This window comes from Canis lupus, chromosome 3 (assembly GCF_011100685.1).
Source record: "Canis lupus familiaris isolate Mischka breed German Shepherd chromosome 3, alternate assembly UU_Cfam_GSD_1.0, whole genome shotgun sequence".
NCBI lineage: Eukaryota > Metazoa > Chordata > Mammalia > Carnivora > Canidae > Canis > Canis lupus.
Genome location: NC_049224.1, coordinates 86,751,371 through 86,775,067, shown reverse-complemented (window position 1 = coordinate 86,775,067; position 23,697 = coordinate 86,751,371). Strand labels below are relative to the sequence as shown.

The 23,697-nt window shown below is 42.5% G+C and overlaps 1 protein-coding gene across 7 annotated transcripts in view; it reads right to left on the bottom strand.

Moving 5' to 3' along the window:
* PPARGC1A (PPARG coactivator 1 alpha) overlaps nt 1–23,697 on the bottom strand; it is a 639,471-nt gene that overhangs the window by 108,295 nt on the left and 507,479 nt on the right. The window contains exon 1 of one of the 7 annotated variants that reach the window (XM_038533572.1): nt 6,040–6,130. The exons of the other annotated variants lie outside the window; for them this stretch is intronic. Coding sequence (XP_038389500.1) covers nt 6,040–6,084 — 45 coding nt within the window. The 5' untranslated portion in view covers nt 6,085–6,130. Of the gene's footprint in view, nt 1–6,039; nt 6,131–23,697 lie in introns of those variants that run through there. 7 annotated transcript variants of the gene reach the window in all.

The following is a 23,697-nucleotide window of genomic DNA, read 5'->3' as shown; positions in this document are numbered from 1 at the left end:
CCAGACTCAACTACATCTTAGATCCCCACCACGTCTCAAATGCGGTGATATACCTGCCTTGACACAGACAGGAAATTTAGAAGAACCTCTTTGCACAAAGCAAACCCAAGTGTTGCTTTGCACAAAGACACTGGAATCAGGAAGCATATGCAAGAAAAGTAACTGGTGCTCAACTGTGTTGAAAGAGCATAGCTTCATCACCTCCTTGCAATATGGATATTTAACTTCCTAACCATTCCAGGAACGGCATACAGGAGAACTTACGAAATACTACTTTCACACACACTGACTACAAGAAAACTGGCTTCTGCAGACCTGAGTTTCTTACAGACCCCAGCCGTTGCCCCAGATAAACAGCAAGTTTTCATCTTGTTTATCATGAATGCTATTAAGCAGCACAAGTCATGTGTGAGACCAAGTCCCTACTTGCACAATAAAAATGAAAACCATATACTTGGTGTGACAGTAACTATTTACTTAAACTGCATATAGATGCAATTTAACATGCTATACCATGTGATTTGGTTTTACAAAGGGTAAGAAAAGGTGTTACCAGGAAAAAAGAAGATTTAGAAGAGGAGGGATCCTCCTGAACTTAAGGTTTTGTAGGTAGGAATAAGGTCCCCAGCATCTAGGGAAATAGAGCTTAAAGTAACCCTCTGCCTCCTGGTACCAGGACACTCCCCTTGCTTAAATGAAAAACTCATTCTATTTGGTCAAAGGAGACCTTACCCCTTTTTAATTTGAAGGAAATCACATGATATATCTCTGCAGGGTGTGGAGAGAGAAAATGTCATGTGCCAAAAATATACTATCATGACATTATTAGCAAATGTACTAAAGCAAGTCCATATCGCAGGATAGGTGATGGCTCATTCGGAGTCAATAGAGTCTCCTGGCCAGCTGTTTTCTTTGCACATACAACCCAACGTAGCAGGAGATGGAAGATCTGTGCTTCAGAGTCATCTAATGCTACCCAGCTGGAGATTTTTCCTTTAGGGCTGAGTTAGTAGCCACAGGTATGCTAAATTCCCTAATAGGACATCTGGAGAGATAGCCCTGGTGACAATGGAGTAAGCAAAGTAAGACCAGGTAAATGATAAACTTTGGTAAGAACAAAGCCTTGATAAACCACCAGCTATTTTCATACAATGTTGGGCGTCCAAACAGGATTCCCTGACATGACACACTTCGCTTCACATTTTCCTGCCCCCAGAAGAAAGAAACAACGAGAAACCTGACCTAAGAAAGCTTGATTTGTGTGCCTGGGAAATAATCTCCAAAAGGCAGTTTGCAAGAGTTTCCCTTTTAAACAGTTCAAACGCTTTATTATGCTTGAAGGAGACCAGGTTGTACTTTGCCCCAAGTAGTTCATCAGAATGGATTCTTTCCCTACCTCTATTCAAAAGAAAAATCTCTGACAGCCCCTAAGGTGTTAATTTTCCACCATCCATCTTAGTGGAGCCACTTCCACGTAGGGCACCTAAAAATAGGCCACGCCTAACCTTCTGCACAGCCGTTCGGAGCTACTTAGTGGGAACTCCAACTCGGCACTCTCCCGTGGGTATTTTCAGACTGTGCTCTTTGTCTTCTCTATTATATTAGCCTGTGTTGACTATGGCGTAAAAACACAGGACAAGAGTGGCTTGCTGGGATGTACCTTGCATCACAATCACTAAGGTGGCTGCTCTGCTGCTGTGTAAAAAGATTTATTATTTAGATTCACCTACACTTTTTATCTGTTTCTTTATTTATTACAATTTATTATTTGTTATTGTGTTTTAGATTGAATCAAATGAAACTATGGATAGTGATGTTCTGGAAAAAAGCAGTCGGAATAATAATAGTAATTCCACTTACACTAGTAAGGTTGTTGGGGCCCTCCTACTTCAAAACTATAGCCAAGTACATCATTGAGAATGAATGAACTTCTGTGATAGGTCAAAATACAGATAAATCCCAGAAACATAATGTGAAGCAAAAGGAGCTGGACATGCCAAAAAAAAAGTGCATACCTTATTCTATTCGTTATATATAAATAAGTACAGAAACAGCTATACCTAATTTATGCATCTGGAAGTCTGAAAAGGGGTTGCCTTTGGTAATGGTTGGGCGCTGGAGCCATGGGCCATGGGAAGGGGCTCCAGAAAGCTAGTTATGGTCTATTTCTTGCTGTCCAGTGCTGGTTCCATGGGTATGTTCTGTTAGTGAACATCTGTAGAGCTGAACACCTGTATTATATGCACTTTTTCAGTATTTGTATCACACTTCAATAAAAACTCTAAAATACAGAGAAAAGAAAGAAAAGAGTCTTCCTATAATACTACAAAGTTCCAATGATTGCTAGATTTCTGTTTTAAAAAAAATTCTGAATGTTCAATGGATCTTCTCAAAAGAACCATTAACCTACATAGACAAACCACAATGCAGTAGGAATCAAGCGACCTGATGTCTAAGTGTATTTGCCTGCCCTTGGACAAAGCCCCTTCAGCTTTCTAGATATACTTTCTTTCAAAAGATGGGCTAGGATTATGTATTCTCTGAATGTATTTCTTAAATAAATTAAGTGAAGGAAACCTCCAACTTCAAAACTAGTATTTTGCCTGTGGTTCAGAATTCATCATTGAAAGGTGTCACTGACTTGGTTTGAAAATACGGTCCCATTCTCTGCGAACATGACCTTGGGGAGTCAGTCAGTGAAGATCTGCCACTTAGCAGCTAGCTGTGGGATCCCAGGTGAGGACTATCCGACCTCACATTCTCAGCAATAGAAATGGCAATATAAACACCTATTTTTCATGGTTGGTGTTAGGGTTAAATGAGTTGTATATGAACCCAGTGTTTGACATACAATACTCAATAAAGACACTTTATATTCACATATGAATACTTGAAACTCAATTTAACATCAAGCAACACTACAGGAGCTTCGTAAGTTTGCTCTTTGCCTGGCTTCCTCAACCAAAAAAAAAAAAAAAGTCTAGAAACAATGCGGAGCACTTTCTTCTGAAGTCTTGCTTTAAGTTGACTTTCTATGAGAGTACACACAGAATCATCACCTAAGCTGTAGGAACGCCAAGTGTCTGTTGGTTTCTCTGTTTACCTGAAGAAAAGTAAAACCAGTCTCATACTGGCCCTGACCTGGCTCTACCTCCAAAGAGACCAGAAACAGCAAGTGCAGAAAACAATTTTAGTTTCCATTATGCTGGCTACAAAAGTTATTTGAGCCAGAAGTCTGTGAAGAGTCTCTCTGTTAAGGAACAAGACATCCATATGTCGCATAGAAACTGACAGGATCCCAGGACTTTGCATATGTGAGAAGAACCACAAAGTATCAAATTGTGTTTTAAAGTAATAATATCTATGAGGGAAGAATAGAAAACAAAGCCACAGGAGCAAAATAATTCAATACCAAGTCAATTTTGCCACCACTGGCCTATCAACTACATCGTTCTAAAATCTATACTCTTCCCAAAAACTAGGGATCAATCATATAATCACTTTTTAAATTGATAAAATGACATAAAGGATATGTTACATTTTGTCTCAGATATTTAAGGATTTTTTTTCTTGCAAGTCATTTTTCTGAGTAATGAAATGCTGAAAAGTTGGCATTTAAATTAAAGACTGCACATCCAATAGAGTGGCCACCACCCACATATGGCTGCTGAGCACTTGAAATATATCTAGTGAAAATTAAGATGTGCTATAAATGTAAACTATGCATAGTATCTCCAAAGCGTTAGCATGAAAAATCAAATGGGAAACATCTTATTAATAATTTATGTTGACTATATGTTAGTATGATATTTTGGATGAACTGGGAAAAATGAAAGATATCATTAAAATTAAATTTACTTTTTCTTAATGTGGCTACTAGAAAATTCAAAATTACACACATAATGTGCAGAATTTCCCTATTTGACAGTCCTGTCTCAAGTTTTGCACTCTTTTCCTCCAGTAAGTGATACTGAATGTGCAAATAAAATTAATGTAATACAGCATCAGGGCAGCCCGGGTGGCTCAGCGGTTTAGCGCTGCCTTCAGCCCAGGGTGTGATCCTGGAGACCGGGGATGGAGCCTGCTTCTTCCTCTGCCTGTGTCTCTGCCCCTCTCTCTCTCTCTCAATCTCTCTCTCTGTGTCTCTATGAATAAATAAATAAAATCTTTAAAAAAATACAGCATCAGGGACTCTCAGAATGAATATGGGGGATGAGGGCAGGGCCACAGCAGTGCACAACTCTAGGGGGCACCATTCACCCCACAGGCTGGGAGGAGTGCTCACTGGAGCTCTGCAGTCTTCCGCTTGCACAGCTCCGCATTCTACGCTGTATAATCCATCCTCTCTACATAATCAGGAATCCCTTCTAGAACATCCCTGAGGCAACCCCATACATCTTTTCAACACTTCCCACAGTTTTCCAAAACATATACATAATAATGAGATGCAAATTTATAAAGTGAGGTCTACCTAGCACTCGGACTGGGAGGGTAGAAAACGTTACTGATCATATTATAAAATTCTAATAGGATGCAGAAGTCCAGAGCAACGCAAAGTATGCAAAGTCTGAGATATATACGGGGATGCAGTGTTCTCAAGAAGACAGTTTTCTTCCTGGAGACTAGAGGCATTTTTCAGAGGATAACATCCACTTTAATTACAAAATGCACCCGCCTCTCTCTTCCAAGGGAGAAAAGCCTGTTGTTGCATCTGTAATGTAGCTTTAGTTTTTGATGCCAAAAATGATTCAGTAAACACAGTTATGTTATGGTATACTATTTCTTATTCAGTACTCAAATTAATCTCAAGGCAGTGCTGGCATTAATTCAATTTGACGCCTGTACTTAGGATTTCACATAGGTGCCTTCATCCAATTCTTCTTCACAACTAATAAAATCTTAATTCATGGTAATATATTTATTTCTAGTTCAGTTCATGTTAAGGAGTGCAGTACTTTACAGAAAACTAATTAATATCAATCATATATTATAACACTTTTAATGGTTCAGAGGAAAATCCTACACTGGGGGAAAGATTAGATGAACCAAGGGGTCTTAACCCATCCTATTTACTCTATTTTTAGGATTTGAGAAAAGATACCAAGCATTGTTTCAAATATTAATTTAATTGAAGGTGTGCATCATGGGAAAGCTGGGAATTATGAACCCCGGTTCTGATCCCTAATAGGACATTGATTTGATGTGGCCCAAGAATGTAATTTACACTCTCAGAGACTCCGTTTTCCACCTATTTTGTGTAACAGCCATATAATTTGCAAGTTGGTAGAGATATTCAAATTGAGATGCATGGCACTATTAAAATAATGAACAACTTCACTAATAGCAAGGCTTCTGCGATTGTTGGTAACAATTCTATTTTTATGTAATGTTTGAGTAATGTTGATAGCATCATATTTTCTGGGATTGGACATATTGTCAGCGGGACAGCTCAAGCGTGAGTCCTCACTGTGACATAAACGGTGCCCCCTGGAGTTGTGCAGTACAGTGGCCCTCACATTTCCTTAGGGAACAACACTTAAAAGGCCTAATCTCCTCCCCCCCACCCCACCCTAGCATGAAGAGCTGGACCAGCGATGATACAACTTTTTGCAAAAAAAAATTTTTTTAAATAATAATAATGCAATAGGTCCCTTGAAATGCATGGTCATAATATCCAGTTCTTTCAAGTTAGGCATTAAGCATTTTATTCACTCTACAACAATGTCTCCATATTGACATGCTACAAGCAAAAAAGAAAGAAGGAAGGAAGGAAGGAAGGAAGGAAGGAAGGAAGGAAGGAAGGAAGGAAGGAAAGAAAGAAAGAAAGAAAGAAAGAAAGAAAGAAAGAAAGAAAGAAAGAGCACATACTATTCTGTTTTTTTTTTTTTGCTTCTTTAGCAATCTACACATAAAACCTCCAAATCTGATTGATGCATATATATATATTTTTAATTCCTGATCATTAGCAATTAAACAGAAGATGAAACACCATCAGCATATTGGCTTCTAGGTGCAGAGGTAATGCCTCTTGATACTCACTTTCAAAACTGAATCCATAGTTGATAACCCCGAGATGCATGTCATTCATTGTCCTGCAGTGTGAATACTTGCCTCGCAAGCTGAGGGAACACTCACGACGGGGGCCTTGCACGAGCTACTTTTTAATTCACAAGGGCACGTGACGTAGGAGGGCACCTCGGAGTCACTGCTCAATGAACTCCACAATAGGGCACAAATCTGAAACCCAATCTTAGCCAGATATGGACGTAAGAGCAAATATATACAGTATCATGTGCTTTCCAACAGCCCTCAGTCTCGAGGGAGCTCTCTGACATCAGCAGTTGAGACAGGTGGTTCCCTTTCCAACTGTGGAAAATAAAACCGTACTGCAGAGGCACTAAGTAAATATAGCTGTACTGTAATTTTTCCTTGGTGCACTCTCCCTGTGATTCCTGTCCTGTGATGAGACTTCATCCGATGAACCTATTCAGGACATTCCTCTGCACTAATAATGGGCTGCACATTTGCAAACTGGCTGCCACTGGCATCGAAGACTCTGTTTGCCGCCCCAGTTGGTACAACTAGGGCTTTTCCTCCTCTCCGTTTATTCAGAATGGATTGTCAAGTGGCTGCCCAACCCTCTGCTGGGATATGTCACCCTTTGTCCCCTGTGACTGATACAACCCCACGAAATGACAGACCCGAGTCAGATCATCTTAAAATCACATGCACAGAGCAGGTCAGCACCGACCAGATCCAGTCGGAGTCTGAGAACTAAAAATCAGCTGAGATGCACTAAGCCCTTTGTGGCCACAACTATTTGCTTTTGCATTTAAGAATTACTAGCAGAAGGGCACCCTGTAACGTGTGTATAAAATTACTTAATTCAACTTCTATTTCCCTTTCCGAACGTGGATACTTTTACACTCTGACAGCCGCTGGCCCTGAAAGCATTCTCCTTTTTGTTGTATCTCCTTAGAAACACAAATCTTGTTCCCTGGCAGCGCGGCTCTCGGCTCTCCAGGCCCCACCACATGCCCAAACTAGTTCTCCCTCACAGCTTTAATTCACAGTAAGTGGCATGAAAGGAGGTCAACCCTTCTCAAAAAAAACCCTCGGAGTCCTTTTCGACTTCAGAATCTATTTTGAAAAGCCACACTCCCTGCCACGTAAAGAGCGGCTTCCCATTTGGAAATCCTGGCTTCTCTCTGCGGACCACTTAGGGACCCGTCCGCCACGGGCCCAGGCGGGGGTCGATCGCACTTTCCACCCCGGGATCGCAATTCTGGGAGCGAGCCCAGGACCGTCTGTGAGTCGAGCAGGTCGGGGACTGCCGCCCCATCCTCGCCCCCAAATGACCCTCGCGCTTGAAAACTACTTGGGGCGCGCGAACATATAGCTTTCCTTTCCGGAGGTGTTCGTTGAATGCTTAACTCAATAATGCCATCCTAATCCCCCAAGTTTCCATGGTAACCTGCCACTGTAATAAACAAGCCTGAAGCATGAGAAATGAGGCAAGGTGCTCCCGTTTTCCCCATCCTCCTGCAACTTCCAAGCAACGGGGTCATCCCTAACCTTCTAGCCATCATCATAGCTCAGAGCTACCTGGGCTGCTGGGAAAGTAATAGCCACCAAGACGCGACATCCCACACCTGGTGAACATCCACCACGTGCCAACCACCGTGCTGCGTGGTGATGCAGAAGATCGCAGCTGCTTCTTACCCGACCAGTAGGAGCAAGTACTCCCATTAGGCTGAGTCTAGGGATCAGCTCGCTGAAGCCTCGGGAGATTAAGGAACTTTTCCAAAGACAAAAAGCTGGTCTGTGGGAGACATGGGACCTGCAGGTACTCCTGTCTGACTTCCAGAACTTTTGTTTGCCCCCGAGGACCACGTGGCTTTGACATCTCGGAGTCTCCCCACAAATCAGAAGGGGGCCACAGCTTCCCGTCCTGATGGAAAGCCAAAACGCCGCACCCCGCTAGTCCAAACAACCGGGGAAATTAAGAAAAGGCACGACTCACACAGGAACCCAGCCAACACATGGCACCCTGCTCTGGCCCGAAGAAGCCAAACTACGAGTGTCTTTGAATGTGATCTAGAGGAGCCTTTAAAAGAACGCACCTTTCTTTGTAGACCAACCTCTAAGGTTAACTTGGGGGGAGTCTGATTCCAATCATTGAGAGAGCGCTCCCAGAGGAGAAGAGGCCCTTATGTAATGCCACCTCTCTCCCTAAAGGAAATCGAGATTCTTTTAAAGATGGCAATGGCAAATAAAGGCCAGGTTAAAACATATCTCAAGACCACGTGGCAAGCCCCAGCACAAAGATGCTTTCCACGCTACAGACGTGTTTCTCTGCAAGCTGCAAGTCTATACGATGAAGTACATATATTTGTGTTTATCTCGCTCTACACCAGAATTCAGCAAACAGATCTTAACCTTGACTCCACACCAATAATTGAATCAACTTCCAGTATGTATTTTACAGCCTTTGCTTGGAAGTGTGGTCAAATATGAAAAGATCGCATAAGTGAGAGCCATTCAAACCTCACTATGGTACAAGTTTTTGGAACATGAGGCTAAAATACCTGGTTTTCCAAACTCCTCTAATCTTGGAAACATAAATAAACTCCATTGAATGTATTGCCAAAAAAATGTAGGCTTTTAGAACTTTTGGATCTGGTCTTAAGACAATTATAACTAAGGTCCAAATGAAGGGCCAGACGCCCCAGCTTCCAAACTAAATGGCCCAGCATACAAAGACAGAGTAAGCTGCCCCCTCTGACATCCTCACACTTTCTGGAACCTAGAAGAACAAAGGCAAACAGGGATGGCTTATGACCATTTGGGGAGGTAGCCACGTAATTATTAATTCTGACATCCTGTAGCCATCAACACCACCACACCTAAAACGATCAAAACCACACTGATTATTACTGAGTGGGAATGGAAGCTTCATGTCTTTGTTTTTTGTTGTTGTTGTTGTTGTTGTTATTGTTTTTTTGTTTGGTTTTGGGGTATTCTTTGGAAGTTGTATGCCTTTGGTCCAGAGGTAATAATATTAAAAAAAATAAATTCAGTTTCCAAAAGAGCAGTAAGCCAAATTCACATTCAGGATCCAGAATGCAAATTATGCTCCTAGGAGCAAACACTTTGAAGCAGATTCAGAATTCAGATGGACACAGAATAAATACTTTGGGTGCGGAGGCTGTGCACTCTGCAAAGACTACCAGGAACAAGGATATCCTCTGAGGTACACCTTACCTCAGTGAATATACTCTCCCTCAATACCACCAGTGGAGCTACTTAATTTCTCTCAGTCTTTGCTTTTCCACTTATAGAAAAGGGATAATACCCACCTCACTGGCTTATCAGGGGGATTCAACAGGAAGAGCTGAAGGGATGTGGGTGAGGAGCCTTGCAGAATGCCTCATCTGCAGTGGGGACTACACATGCCCATTTCCTGCACTGCTCACACTTCTCAGCTCCAACTATCTCTCTGTCCTCCCAGCCTCTCCTTCTTTTCCTAGAATTTTTAAAAATAAAATATATGCAATAAGACTTCTGTGCCTTTTATTCCATGGTCTGGACATTGTAATTTATGCAACAAACATGTGCGGGAAACAAGGCTCACCCTTCCCTCTCTCTGCAGGTGCCTTGCCCACGTGTCGAGGGGAGAAGAAACAACAGCTCTGCGTGGGCATAGAGTGAGCCTCAATGGAACATGTACAGAGGCATTTTCAAAGATCAAAGATTCGTGTGAAAAAGAAAAGCCTTGACGACTTTGCAATGGGAAAAAAAAAATGATATTTGGATTTATTGCCAATGCTTAGTCACTGCAAGTTTGGGCAAAAGTTTGACTAAAGATGCAGTGTGAATTGCCACTAAATGAAACTTTCTTTAAAAGAACCAGTGACGATGTCTGCACTTTCCAACTCAGTCATCTCTTTAGATATTTCAAGGCAAAGCTATCAAGGACTAAATATGAAAAATCAAAATTTTGAAAACTCAAAAATAGATTAAATTCAATAATTTCCATTCAGAAAAAAAAATAACCAAGGAAAACCTTAAAGCTAGATTATCCATATGCACCAAAGCTTTCTTTTAATATCTGCATAATAAAATTCTCTAGAAATGCTCACTGCCTGAAAAAATTAAAATATATTAAACGGGTGACAGAGGAGAAAAGAAATATGTTCTCAAAATCCATATATTGTTTTTCTAAATATTATCAATAACCAACACCACTGGAAAGAAAATACCTTACTGCTTAGAAAATTATCCACAAAGAATCCATCTCTCCAATTCATGTCTACTGTTGTTATTTATAGTCTCAGACAGTAACTTTAGACTTGTCAAAAGGTGTGGAATGTACTTCCTTCTCATGCGCCTGGATTCTGCTTAGCTAATACTAACAGTGCACAGTCTTTCTACCTTGTAAAGGTAAATAAGGCTGGTCCTAAAAATTAAAGTTAAAAATCTTGGCTAAAGACTCCACTGGGGTCCAAGAACTACTTTAGCACCACAAGGCTGTGGCAAAGAGAAAGACACGCCTGCCTCATATCTCTCTGTACCACTAGCCACAGGTACGGGAAAGCACACATCTGTAGAACACAAGACAGGAAGACAAGCAACCAGCAGTTATGAGCCAGTAAATCAATAGCAACATAAAAGAATTTACTATGATCCAAAAGATGGTCCAGCAGCATGCCAGTTTCTTAACCAATGTTAAGATTTTATATCTTCCTGCCCTGAAAGTGCTTACAGTCCAAGAGTGAGTGGAGGCCAGATTCACCACCAACCTGCCCACATGTGAACAGAACAATAGCAAGTGTTGAGGGAGAAAGATGAGGATTGTTAAGGGTTTGAAAATAGATCTAATTAAGCTCATAAACAGCCTAGAATGAGAATGTCAGTCAGAACCTACAAAGACTTTGAGAAGCCCCTGCCCCATATGTAATCAATATAAAAACTAGACCCATCACTCAGTTATGTATGTATAGAGGAGCCTAACAGAGTTCTAATCTTTGTTGTAATAGCTGCTTCAATGTTTACTTTAAAGGATCAACTAGGGATCCCTGGGTGGCGCAGCGGTTTAGCGCCTGCCTTTGGCCCAGGGCGTGATCCTGGAGACCCGGGATCGAATCCCACGTCGGGCTCCCGGTGCATGGAGCCTGCTTCTCCCTCTGCCTGTGTCTCTGCCTCTCTCTCTCTCTCTCTCTCTGTGACTACCATAAATAAAAAAAAATAAATAAATAAAATAAAAAATAAAGGATCAACTATAATAGCCTTTCAAAGGAAAATTTTGTTGCCCCTGCATGGGTGCTCTGCTTTGTTGGGGGTCCTAACTTACTAGTTTAGTATAATATAGGGCAGCTCTATGTGGGTACCAACATAATAATAAAGAGAACCAGAGATGTGGCTTGCCAGAACCTTGTCCATCCATTCATTGGGCCTCCAATAAAAGTTCTGGGGTCCAGAACAAAGTACTACAAGAAGCATATTTGACTGGAAAAGACCATGTGGATTTTTCTAGCTTTTGGGGGTGATTGCTAGGCCCCCAGAAGAAGCAGCAGAGGAGGAAGGACAATGAAGGAGAGACAGCATTCTCTTTGGAATAAGACCTACTTGGGAGTAGAACCGGGTTCTCATACTTCCTGACTTGTTGAAATGCACCAGGTGCTTCATCTCCCTGGGCCTCTATAAAATGAACATGATACCATTATCCTCATGGAGAATGTAAGGATCAGATACCTCGCTTGGCACCCAGTAGTATTTGGTAAATGTTAGTTTTCTTTAATACTAAGGGACTAGGAAATAACAAGTCCCAAATGATGAATCATACAAGGTCCAGTGTCAGCTGCTAAGGGAAATACAAAGAAGTATGAAAAATAGTAAGAGCTGAGACTGGGCTCTTAGCTAGGTGGTGGGATGTAGCTGGTTATGTGATGTTACTGAAGATGGGTCTTTGACTCACAGAATTCTAGGAAGTCACTAGAAGGCCACAGATACAAAATGAAAAATTGTTTAAAGTGGAAGCAGGTGATTTTTTAAAAGTACAGTCCAACATATGATTCCCACCATGTACCCACTACTATTCTTTTTTTTAAAGCTTTATTTATTTATACGGTTATTTGAGGAGGGAGGGGCAGAGGAAGAGGGAGAGAGAGAATCCCAAGCAGACTCTGCATGGAACTCAATGTGGGGCTCAATCCCAGGACTACACCACCCAGGCACCCCCTACTACTATTCTAAGTGTTTCACACATATTATCTCATGAAATGGGTGCTATTGCTATCTCCTGCATTCTTGTTTTCAGATGGAGAAATAGACACAAAGAGAGTTAACTAAGTGGCATGCCCAAGGCTACACAGGTAATGAGTGGTAAGGTGTGGGACTTGAACTTGGGCTGCCTGATTTCAGGGTATGTACCCTTAACCTCTCCACCAAACTGCCTCCTCATATAGTTTTGAATCTTCCATCTCACATAGTTTTGAATGTTTATTAACTAAAGATGACACACACCGTTGAAGTAGACTTGGCTCCCAGTCTCACAGAGCCCACTGTGTATTAAGGATAATGGAATCTATGAGTCTGGAGCAACAGAGGAAACTGCAGGACACAGGGACTGAAACGCAGAGAACAGAGAATCCCAGGCTGCCTGCAAGAGCATGGGAAAGGACAAGCAGGTATTATGGGAACAGAGCCCTTCTCCCATCTCTCCTTCTTTGAAAGGAGAGTGCTTAAGTCTAAGAGTGAGTGGAGGCCGGGTTCACCACCGGTGAATTCTACATGTGTCTAGCGGAGTGTGGGGAGCACTCGGTAGAAATAATTGCCTTTGTCATCTTTGGATTCTCGAGATAATGATATTTTCCACTGTTCTTACTCAGAAGTATGAATAAAATATAATATATCCTCAATAGGAGCTTACAGTCTTGTGGACACAGAGACATGGATGGACTCAGATAATTCTGATATGCGTTTATGTGGTTTGGGGCAATGACCTAAACTCTCGAGATGGGAGCCAGGTATGCAATAAGAATCCTGATGTAGACCCACACAAATACAGCCGACTGATTTGTTTCAAAGATACAAAGGCAATTCAACAAATGGTGCTGGACAGATTGGATACCTGTGTGTAAAAAACGATAAACTTTGACACACACCTGACATCTTACCAAAAAAATTTAACTCTTTGGGGATTAAGGAGCACACTTGTTGTGAAGAGCAGCAGGTATTGTATGGAAATGCTGAATCAGGGCTAATGCTAGCCCTGAAACTAATATTATACTCTATATTAATTAACTGGAATTTAAATAAAAACTTAAAAATTAAAAAAAAAAAGAGAATCCTGATGTAATCAAACCAAATTCTGAGAGTGGCTTGATGATCTTTCTCATGGGCTGTCAATCTGCCAGTATACGCTGTTAACTGGAGATAAACTGAAATCAGTGACCATGAACTTAACCAAGAAATGCATGCTAAATTATAATTAGTCAATGACTCTCCAGCTGGACAAAATGTTGACAGTACCTACCATGGACTGGAGAAATGATGATAGATGGGTATCAATGATTTCATCCACAAATGTATACTAGAATACATTTTGGTAGCTTCTAAAAAGTACCTATTTTTAAGAACATGAAATCCTAGAGGCTGTTCAGGGACTTGTGGTCCCAAATGAAACTAAATACAAATTGACCAATCACAAAATGGAATATTAACCACACGGAGGTCATTAGGATTAAGTTTGAAAAGATACTCCACAGGAGAAGCTGGTTTTTTTAAGTAGGAAAATGTCTTAGGTGTTTTTTTCTTTTAAAGATTGTATTTATTTATTCATGAGAAACACACAGAGAGAGAGAGAGGCAGAGACACAGGCAGAGGGAGAAGCAAGTTCCATGTAGGCAGCCCGATGTGGGACTCGAACCTGGGTCTCCAGGATCACACCCTGGGCTGAAGGCGGCACTAAACTGCTGAGCCACCCAGGCTGCCCACCTTAGGTGTTTTAAAAAAGAGAATGACACCTGGGTGGCTCAGTGTATGAGCATCTGCCTTTGGCTCAGGGCATGATCCCAGGGTCGAGTCCCACATCAGGCTCCCTACAGGGAGCTTGCTTCTCCCTCTGCCTAAGTCTGTGTGCCTCTCCATGCGTCTCTCATGAATAAATAAAATCTTTTTAAAAATAAATAAAAGAAAGAAAGAGAGAATTCCAGGTGAAAAGATGGTGTTTTCAAAAGTGTGTTCTGGGTTTACTAGGCCAGGCTGAAGGGCAGCAAGTACAGAGCAGAGCCTCATACCCTTGTCTCTGACACTGACGTTGGCTCATAACCACATGGAAAGGTATGAGGGCTCTCTGTGCCTTAGTTTCCTTATCTGTAAAACTGGGTTCACTGTGCCCTTTCCTTAGGTCTTATTAAGACTCTATAAGGATCATAAAAGATAATACATCTGATTGTTTATGTGGCAAGTTGCTCAGGCTATGGTGCCCCAGCAGCTTATTCAAATACTAATGTAGGTGTTACTATAGAGGTCTGTTTTGTAAATGTATTTAACATCTACAGTCAGTTAACTTTAAGTAAAGCTGATGACACCTCCCACCCCCATAATGTGGGTGGGCCTCATCCAATCAGTTGAAGCTCATACAACAAAAAATAGATGTTGCCCTAAGAAGAAATTCTGCCTCAAGACTGTGACTTAAAAATCCTGCTTGAGTTTCTAGCCAGCTAACCTACCCCTTAGATCTACAGATTTCAGTCTTGCTAGCCCTCAAAATCACATGGGCCAATTTCTTCAAAGTTCTCTCTCTCCCTCTCCTCCACCCTACCCCCACATAATAAATAAGCATATAAAACATAGGTCTTTCATTTTAGTAGTACTCCAATTGGCAAAATGTCTAAAACCCCAGGAATGCAATTTTTAGTGTGATTTCAAAAATAAGTTTTGGACTCTTGAAAAAGAGGAACTGCAAATAAAATGAGGCTTAAAGACATTTAGAACTTAATCTCCATGAAGACGAGGAAATTGACTTGCTCAAAATTCCATTCCTAGGTCTAAAATGGTGACCAAACAACTCAGAAGACGTGATGAAAGTGAATGAATACTAGAATTGTACAGCTATGGAGAGAAAGGTGGGAAATTGTTTCCTGTTCTTTTTTTTAATATTTTATTTATTTATTCATGAGAGACACAGAGAGAGAGAAGCAGAGACACAGGCAGAGAGAAGCAGGCTCCACGCAGGGAGCCCAACGTGGGACTTGATCCCGGGACTACAGGATCATGCCCTGGGGCCAAAGGTGGCGCTAAACCGCTGAGCCACCCAGGCTGCCCTTTTTTTTTTTTTTTTTTTTTTTTAATATTTTGTTTCCTGTTCTTAATATCTACAGTTTTACTTCTGAGCTAACAGAGCATCATGGAGAAGGCAAGTATACACTCGTCCACTCTATATGCGTCCATTCACAGCACATGAATTGCCTCTTTCTCCGGATGGTGCCAGGTTTCGGACTATGGGGACAAAGAACACAAAACTCTACTCTTTGAAGCAACACAGCCTAGTAAGTGAGCAGATGAACAAAGAGGGGCAAGAATGTTGGTAGAGTACCCTGGAGTAAAGGAATGCAGGAGGTGCTAGGAGACCTTGGAGCATGGACACCTAACTTCTTCTGAAGGAGATTCATTCATTCCCACGTGCATGCATTCATTTCCAAGATGAATATTTATGGAGGTGAACTCTGTGCCAAGCACGATGCTACACCCTGGGCCTGCTCAGATATTAATAACGGCTAGATTTTGTTGAGTGCTTACTATATTTCAGGCATTGGTCTAAGCTATTTGCATGTATCTACTGCTTCTCTTTTTTTTTTTTTTTTAAGATTTTATTTATTTACTCATGATAGACACACAGAGAGAGAGGCAGAGACAGGCAGAGGGAGAAGCAGGCTCCATGCAGGGAGCCTGCCTGACGTGGGACTCAATCCTGGGTCTCCAGGATCAGGCCCTGGGCTGAAGGCGGTGCTAAACCGCTGAGCCATCTGGGCTGCCCCTACTGCTTCTCTTTATACCTCTGGGGAACAGAGTGTATTTTCTACATCCTTTCCTCTAAGAAATCATATAGACACAAATTCATATATTTACTCTTTGTTCAAAGACGATTTGATCACCTACTATGTAAAAGGCACACTGCTAGGCACAAATTTGATCAACGCATTTATCTCTGCCCTTAAATCTACCCACAAACGACCACAATTCCAGACTGGATGACTCTCACTGTCTTGCAAAGGCCCCGTCAGAGCATAAGTGTGTCATTTCCAAAACTTCCCGAGAACTTGAGGATGTGATGTTGAACACAACCAACAGAAATGTGTTGAGAGGGTCCTCTCCTTTTACAAGAAAAATAACCAAAAGGAAATACGATTAGCCTGCATGAAAGATACATCTTCAGTTATGTTTGAAAGCAAAACTCTTGTTTGTGACCACGGACCGGACAACTGCAGCTCAACATGGTCTGAGCCTCGCTAGCACAGATACCCAGGATGTCAGGCAACACCACCGCTTTCCAGTACCTTGCAGGCACTAAGACTAGCCTAATGCATTGTTCTCAAGATCCCACTGCTTAGGGCTCCTGGGTGGCTCAGTAGGTTAAGCATCTGACTGTTGATTTCAGCTCAGGTCATGATCTCAGGGTCGTGAGATGGAGCCCCACATCAGGCTCTGCACGGGGCATGGTGGAGCCTGCTTGGGATTCTCTCCTCCCCTCCCCACACATCTTCCCTCCCCCACCCTGCTTGTTCGCTCTCTCTTTTTCTAAAAGAAAAAAAAAAGGGAGAGAAAAAAATTCAATGCTTAAAACTGTGAGCATAGCAACAGAAGATGTTGATATAAATATCATACATTATTGATAAATAGCATGAATCTGTCATCAATTAACAGCAACTATAGATTGCAACAATTCTAAGTGGAACCTTATAAATAACTGTGGTTTTAATTACTAGAGAGAACTACCACATCCATCAACACTCATGACTCCTACTAAGTATCACTGTGGCCCTAGGAAGTTCCACAGTCACTGAAAATGTTTACAGCAATGAAAAAGTAAAGATTTTTGTATGTCAGAGAAAAGAAAAGAGCCCACTCTACCCAGGAAACACAAACCTAGACTTTCTTTCGGAAGTGAAAATTAGGGAAGAGAGAGACAGAGAGAATGCGCATGTGTGTGCGAGCACATGTGGTGCACATTGGGGAGCAAGCAATACAAGACAGAAGAATCCCCAGTCAAATCAGAGATGAGATTATTCAGCAGTCAATATGGCTAAAAGGAAGGAGAGGTTCCTTTGGGTTACAGGAAAATGGGCTGTTTACTGTTTGGTACTTCTCATGGACTCCACTCATTTTTTTTGTTGTTTTTATGTTTAAAATGTGTATCCTCTTTCCAAAAATGGGATTCTGGATTACATACAGAGTTAGACACATGAAACAAGACAATAAGAATGAAAACCAGATCAAATCAGGTTAAAAAGAGCAAGGATGTAATGCTCGTATAGACTTGGAATGAATCACTTTTTTTTTTTTTTTTTTAATAACTGAGTTCTGAATTTAGCTCTGAGTTCCCTGGCTATTCAGATGAAAATATAAATGTATCAGGTTAAATAAATATTCACTATTCAACCAAAAGAGACACTGGACTTTCCTGTCCTCTCCAGTTCCATTATAACCCCACCTCCATTCCCGGTGCCCCCCCCCCCATCAGCACCCATGTTCATCTGTATTTTTCTCCATAGCTATTGATCAGTTTTCTAAATTCTTTATCTTTGGCTTTCTGTCCCCTTCCACTAGATTCTAAGGCTCATAAATAGACCTGTAAACACAGAGAACAAGCTGATGGCTACCAGAGGAAAGGATGGAGGAAGAGGATGGACAGGAGGGGAGGAGGAGTGCGAGATACAGGCTTCCGATCAAGGAATGAACATCATGGGAATAAAAGGCACAGCATAGGGGATATAGTCAATGGTATTATAATAGTGTTACACGGTGTCAGAGCGTAGCCTCACTTGTGGTGAGCACAGCAGAATAGAGTCGTGGAAGTACTACACTGTACACCCGAAACTAACGTGACATCGTGGTCGGCTATATCTCAATTTAAAAACAAGAAGAAAAAAAAGAATGTAAGGCTCATGCAGGATCGTTTATTTTGTTTTTTGTTGTTTTTTCATTCGCTATTCTATCTGTGCATTCTACTTGTGTTTGACACGGAGTTCACCTTAATAAGGATTCCTTAAAGAAATGAATGCATGCGTGAATGAGTGAATCCCTTCCAGAAAAGGTTAGATGCCCATTCTATGTGCTCTATAAATGCGATCAAAAGTGATTTTTATTTTCAGTATTGAATTCCAGTAGAACCTTATCATGAAGTCCCCTAAATAAAGTATACCAGGCTATGAGGCTATTTTGGAGGAGGGAGGAAATAAATGGCCTAAGAATCTGTAATAAGCGTAAAATAAAAGGCATATGTAAATGTGTAGTGACAAGGAACAAAATTTGGAGCCAGAAGAGCTAGCAAGGCCACCGCCCCCCACCCTGTGCCTTCTACCAAGCATCATGGCATGACTGTGAAGCAAGCGGACTCTGGAGTTGGGCAAACTGGTTTTAAATCCTGGCTCCATATACTCATGAGCTGTGTGACCTTTGACAATTTACTTAGCCTCTCTGTGTCTCAGTTTCTTCATCTGTACAGAACCACCCTTGAAGGATTACTGTGAGAATTAAATGAGTTTATCTATGAAAATCAATCAGAACATGGCCTGGCACATGGTGAGACTAAGTACTGAGTTAATGTGAACTCGAGCCCCTCAGTTGTAAAACACGGGTAACAACTGCCCTTACGCATAAGGATCAAGCGATCTTAATACGTGTTCATGCGTTTAGTGGATGTTTTTAGTGGATACTTCTCCTTTATTTTCATGAGAGTGGTGTATGTTCATCATAAATTTCACAGAAAGATGGAAAAGAAAAAGTTAAAATCCCCCATACCCCAGTTACCAGCGACAGCCACGATTAGCCTTTTCTTGTAGAAATCCCCAGATTCCTTTCTACACCGGATCCACATGCAGATATGTGTTTATGAAAATATAATTTTTAAACAGAGCTAGACACATAGAATATACTGCTCTGAAACCTGCTTTTTAAAAACTTATCATGGGCGTTATCTGATATCAGCAAATAAAGATCTACATTATTCTATAAAATAGCTGCCTACTATTCCACTGTATGCAAGTGCCTTGATTTATTTAGCCAATACTCCATTCACAGACAGTGAGGTTGTTTCCAATTTGTGAAAGTGCTTTGTAAACTACAAAGTAATATACAAATGTTAGCTATCATCACCATTATTTTTAAAATAAATATCTAGGCATCGCCATTAAACTCCTGAAAGGTCTTCCTTCACTATTTCTTTAACTCCCTGGAAATGATGCTTCGATCTAATTGTATTCACACCATCCCTCAAGAAGCATGACATTTAGGGATGCCACATCTGAACAGGAAAAACATGAACTACTACATCAGACCTGGGGGGGAAGGCGTTGGGGAATATTCCCAAGGGCCTAGTTCTCAGCACAAAGCTTGTGCACCTCTTCCCAACACAGCCCACCCGGCTCCGTCTCCTTGGCTCAAAGACTGACAGGACTCACTCGCCGCCACCCCTCTCGGAACCCACCCATGGCCTCAGGATCGTTTTTGACAACAGTTCCCAAGTAACCATTATGAAACGGTCGGTACAGGCAGGAGAGATGAAATGTATTTGCTAAGCCCATGTTGAGTATATCGAGCATGAAAGAAGTGAGATCCACGCACCGAGGGCTTACCCTACCCCCTAAGGCACTCACGTCGTATGTGGCAGTTTTGCAGCTATAATAATTCCCATCATTCTCCCTATATTCAGGGTTCCTTGAGACCACGAACAAAGTCCTAGCCTTCCTCGTAGCCTCTTTCTCTAATAAAATGTAAGAGTTGGGATGCCCGAGTGGCTCAGCGGTTGAGCGCCTGCCTTTGGCTGGGGGCGTGATCCCAGATTCCCGGGTTCGAGTCCCACATCAGGCATGGAGCCTGTTTCTCCCTCTGCCTGTGTCTCTGCCTCTCTCTCTCTCTGTCTCTCATGAATAAATAAATAAAATCTTTAAAAATAGAAAAAATAAAAAATAAAATGTAAGAGTAGATGCTTAATGTTCACGTGTGGGTGAGCAGTTTTAAAAATATCTGAAGTTCTTGATCTCATGAATTTTACAATCTTGTTGATTAATAACCGATATTAAAATAAAAGTGCCAACGTATTCTCTGAAAATAAAACCTGCCACATTATTTCTGGTGGGATGCAGTCTGGTCGGGCAACCAAACGCATGAAAACAAGTAACTTTGAATTGCTACTCGTTTCTTGCCATAAATTTTTTCTCTATTAATTAATGTTGTGACTTAGAGCCAACGTGCATGGCAGGAAACAGAGGGCCCTGCTGATACCAATTTTACAGAAGAAGGTGGTTTGTACATTGAGATATATTACGGATATACTACTTCCTGGCTCGGGTCCCAGCGTGCGTTGGATAGATTCAGCTTAGAAAACTCTGGCCTTTCCCCTCTTCAAGGCTACAATTAACGTCTCCGTGAGTTTCATTCATTCGACAAATATTTACTGCGTGCCCAAAATGTACCGGGTGCTGCAGTAAATACTGACCGATAAAATTCTGACATGACAAAAAATAATAATAATTTAAATTCACATAGATCATACATAAACATTTCGGGTCTCTTAACAGTGGATCGTCAGGATAAATATGACTCATGACTATCAAAGGTGGGATGACTACCAGGATTTCAGTGTTTGAAAAACTTTCAACTATGTCTGGGTTCTGGGAAAAGTCCTGCAACCAGTGAGTGGTGTCTACCGTGAATAGAGTGGGGCAAGTGGCCTGCGTGTCAAGTGTTTGCCTCGCCTATTCCATATATTTCATACTGACCCTGCTCCTCTGCCTTCTGCTATTCTTTGGGAATAACTCTGTTCTATTGGTTCTTTGTGGACTCGACATAGCACCATCTAGCACTGGATGGCATGTCCAGCTTCACCCTTCTTCTCCAGTCTCTTCGTTTGGCTATGCCTTGCTTTTATTTTTTTTTAATTTTTATTTATTTATGATAGTCATACAGAGAGAGAGAGAGAGAGGCAGAGACATAGGCAGAAGGAGAGGGAGAAGCAGGCTCCATGCACCGGGAGCCCGACGTGGGATTCGATCCCGGGTCTCCAGGATCGCGCCCTGGGCCAAAGGCAGGCGCTAAACCGCTGTGCCACCCAGGGATCCCTATGCCTTGCTTTGAAAAGTGAAATCAGGGCAGCCCCGGTGGCTCAGCAGTTTAGCGCCTGCCTTCCCCCCAGGGTGTGATCCTGGAGACCCAGGATCGAGTCCCACGTCGGGCTCCCTGCATGGAGCCTGCTTCTCCCTCTGCCTGTGTCTCTGCCTCTCTCTCTGTGTGTGTCTGTCATGAATAAATAAATAAGATCTTTAAAAAAAAGAATAAAAAAAAAAAAAGAATAAATAATAAAATAACAAATAAATGTGAAATCATAAAGCTCCTTGAGGGCAGGGAGGAGCCCTCATCCTTTTCAGCCTCTACAGCACCAAGCACACTGCTGGCTCTCTCACGAGTCCTCCACAAATACCTTGTGTATGATTGCATGGGGGAAAGAATCGGTCTCAGAGCCCCGAAAACCTGACTCCTTAGAAGGACTTTTGCAGTTTGAAATAGCTCTTTTTATCTAGTAAAAACAAGAGGATTTTGTTGTTGTTGTTATTGTTTTCCCTTCAAAAAAAAGGGGGGGGGCATGAATCATGAATCCTCTTGAGAGGCAGGCAGTTTGGCTTTCATTCCCTCTCTAGTCTAAGTTCCCAATAAATGAACGGTGACTCTCTCCTCTTGCTTCAGCCCTGAAAAAAAAAAAAAAAAAAAGTCCACCCTCTTACTAATAGAAAATAGGATTTGAGTGATGGCCCTTACACTAATTGGTCAGGAGCCCTAGATAAAATATTGTTATTGACAGAACATTCTCCCTTTTCATGCACTGATAAAGTAGCTTTGCAGAGCACCGAGCTAGAGAATACGTGGAGGACAAAGAGAAAGTACCTGGAACGTGGGTCAGCTTGGACGGATCAAGGCAGCACCGCGAGCTCCTTGCTAATAAGAGACCCTGCTAAGAGGATGTGACAGGAACCAACACATTCAGCGAGGCAACGAGAACTGGGGAAGCGAGACGCACTAGCGGTGGGTGAGAGGTTACAACAAGAGCGAAGATCCAAAAGCCTGGCTTGCTTTGCGTGACCCTCGAGTCCCACGTGAGATCGGATGTACGTGAAATCATTTGGGAGACTCTAATTTTTTTAACTCAGCCCGGAGAGTGATATGCATAAAGAAATCCCATCACAATCTGTGAAGACCCATCAATTGATTTTAGAAGATAAAACATGAAACGTTCAAGGCAGCCTCATAAATATAATGGTATGGGTTAACATCAGGTGCAGAGAAGCTTCCATCGGTCGGGCTGTATTCCGCTGCGGCAGGTGACGAACTCACTCAGGGATCCCCCAGCTCCTGTCCCCAGAAAGGAGCCTCTGGCTACTATGACTTGATCTATCTAAAGTCTAAAAAAAAAAAAAAAAAAAAAAAAATTGGAGCCAAGGTCAGAATCTACATCCGTCACCATAATGGTAGTTGGTTTGCATGATGCTGTCGTTAAGCCTCCTCTGTGCCGTCCCTCAGCGCTGAACTACTCAAGTGCAGGGAACACCACCTGGCCAGCTTGGCAGGGCAGCAGGGGAAATGGAACAACCCGGGAGCGGGGCAGGTGATGGCTCCTGCCCTTGGCTAATTCGACTCCCTTGAAAATATCATGACCCTTTGGTCTAAGTAGTCTGTGATAAACCAGACCCTCATCTGCCCTCAAACCCTCAACTTGTATAGGAAGAACACGGAAATCATTCCCCCTCCCACCCCCTCCCTACCACCCAGTGGGACACACCACTACACCCCTACACCCCGTGGGACACACATCGCCTTTGTCTTCCCATCTCAACTGTGCTCCTCCCAGCTGCCCAATCCCAACCCTCGCTGGCCTCAGCAGAGGGAAGTTGGGGAGCAAGACCGTCCCCAGTTGGAGCTCTTTGACGTGGGTTCCCCTATCCTCACGGGGCACCGCTCAGCTCCTAGAATCCCCCTTCCTGCCCATCCTATCGAAATGACCAGAGCCCGGCCAGATCTTGTTTGGGAAAAAAAACCCAAAGAGGTCCCTCCCTTTCTTCACACCAGTTCCAGCGACGCGGAGCCTGCCCCAGCCAGAGCCGGCCCCGATCTCCGCTGAGGACACCCCAGCCACGCCACCCGGCCTGGGCCTGCCCTCCAAGGCCACAGCAAGGAGCCGGGCGCTGGGGGCTCTCGTCTAGGAAGGACAATGGAGTGTCCCGCGTCCCCCACCCACCCCCTCCCTACCACCCAGTGGGACACACCGCTTTGAGCACCGGGCAAAGGGACAATTCTTCTCTCTCCCACTGTCACATTCTTCTGAGGAATGGGGCTGACTTTGATTCTTCAGATTACACTCACAATTAAGCTCTTCAAGGCTTTGTACTCTGGGGAAAGAGTAAACAACCCAACTCTTGTCCT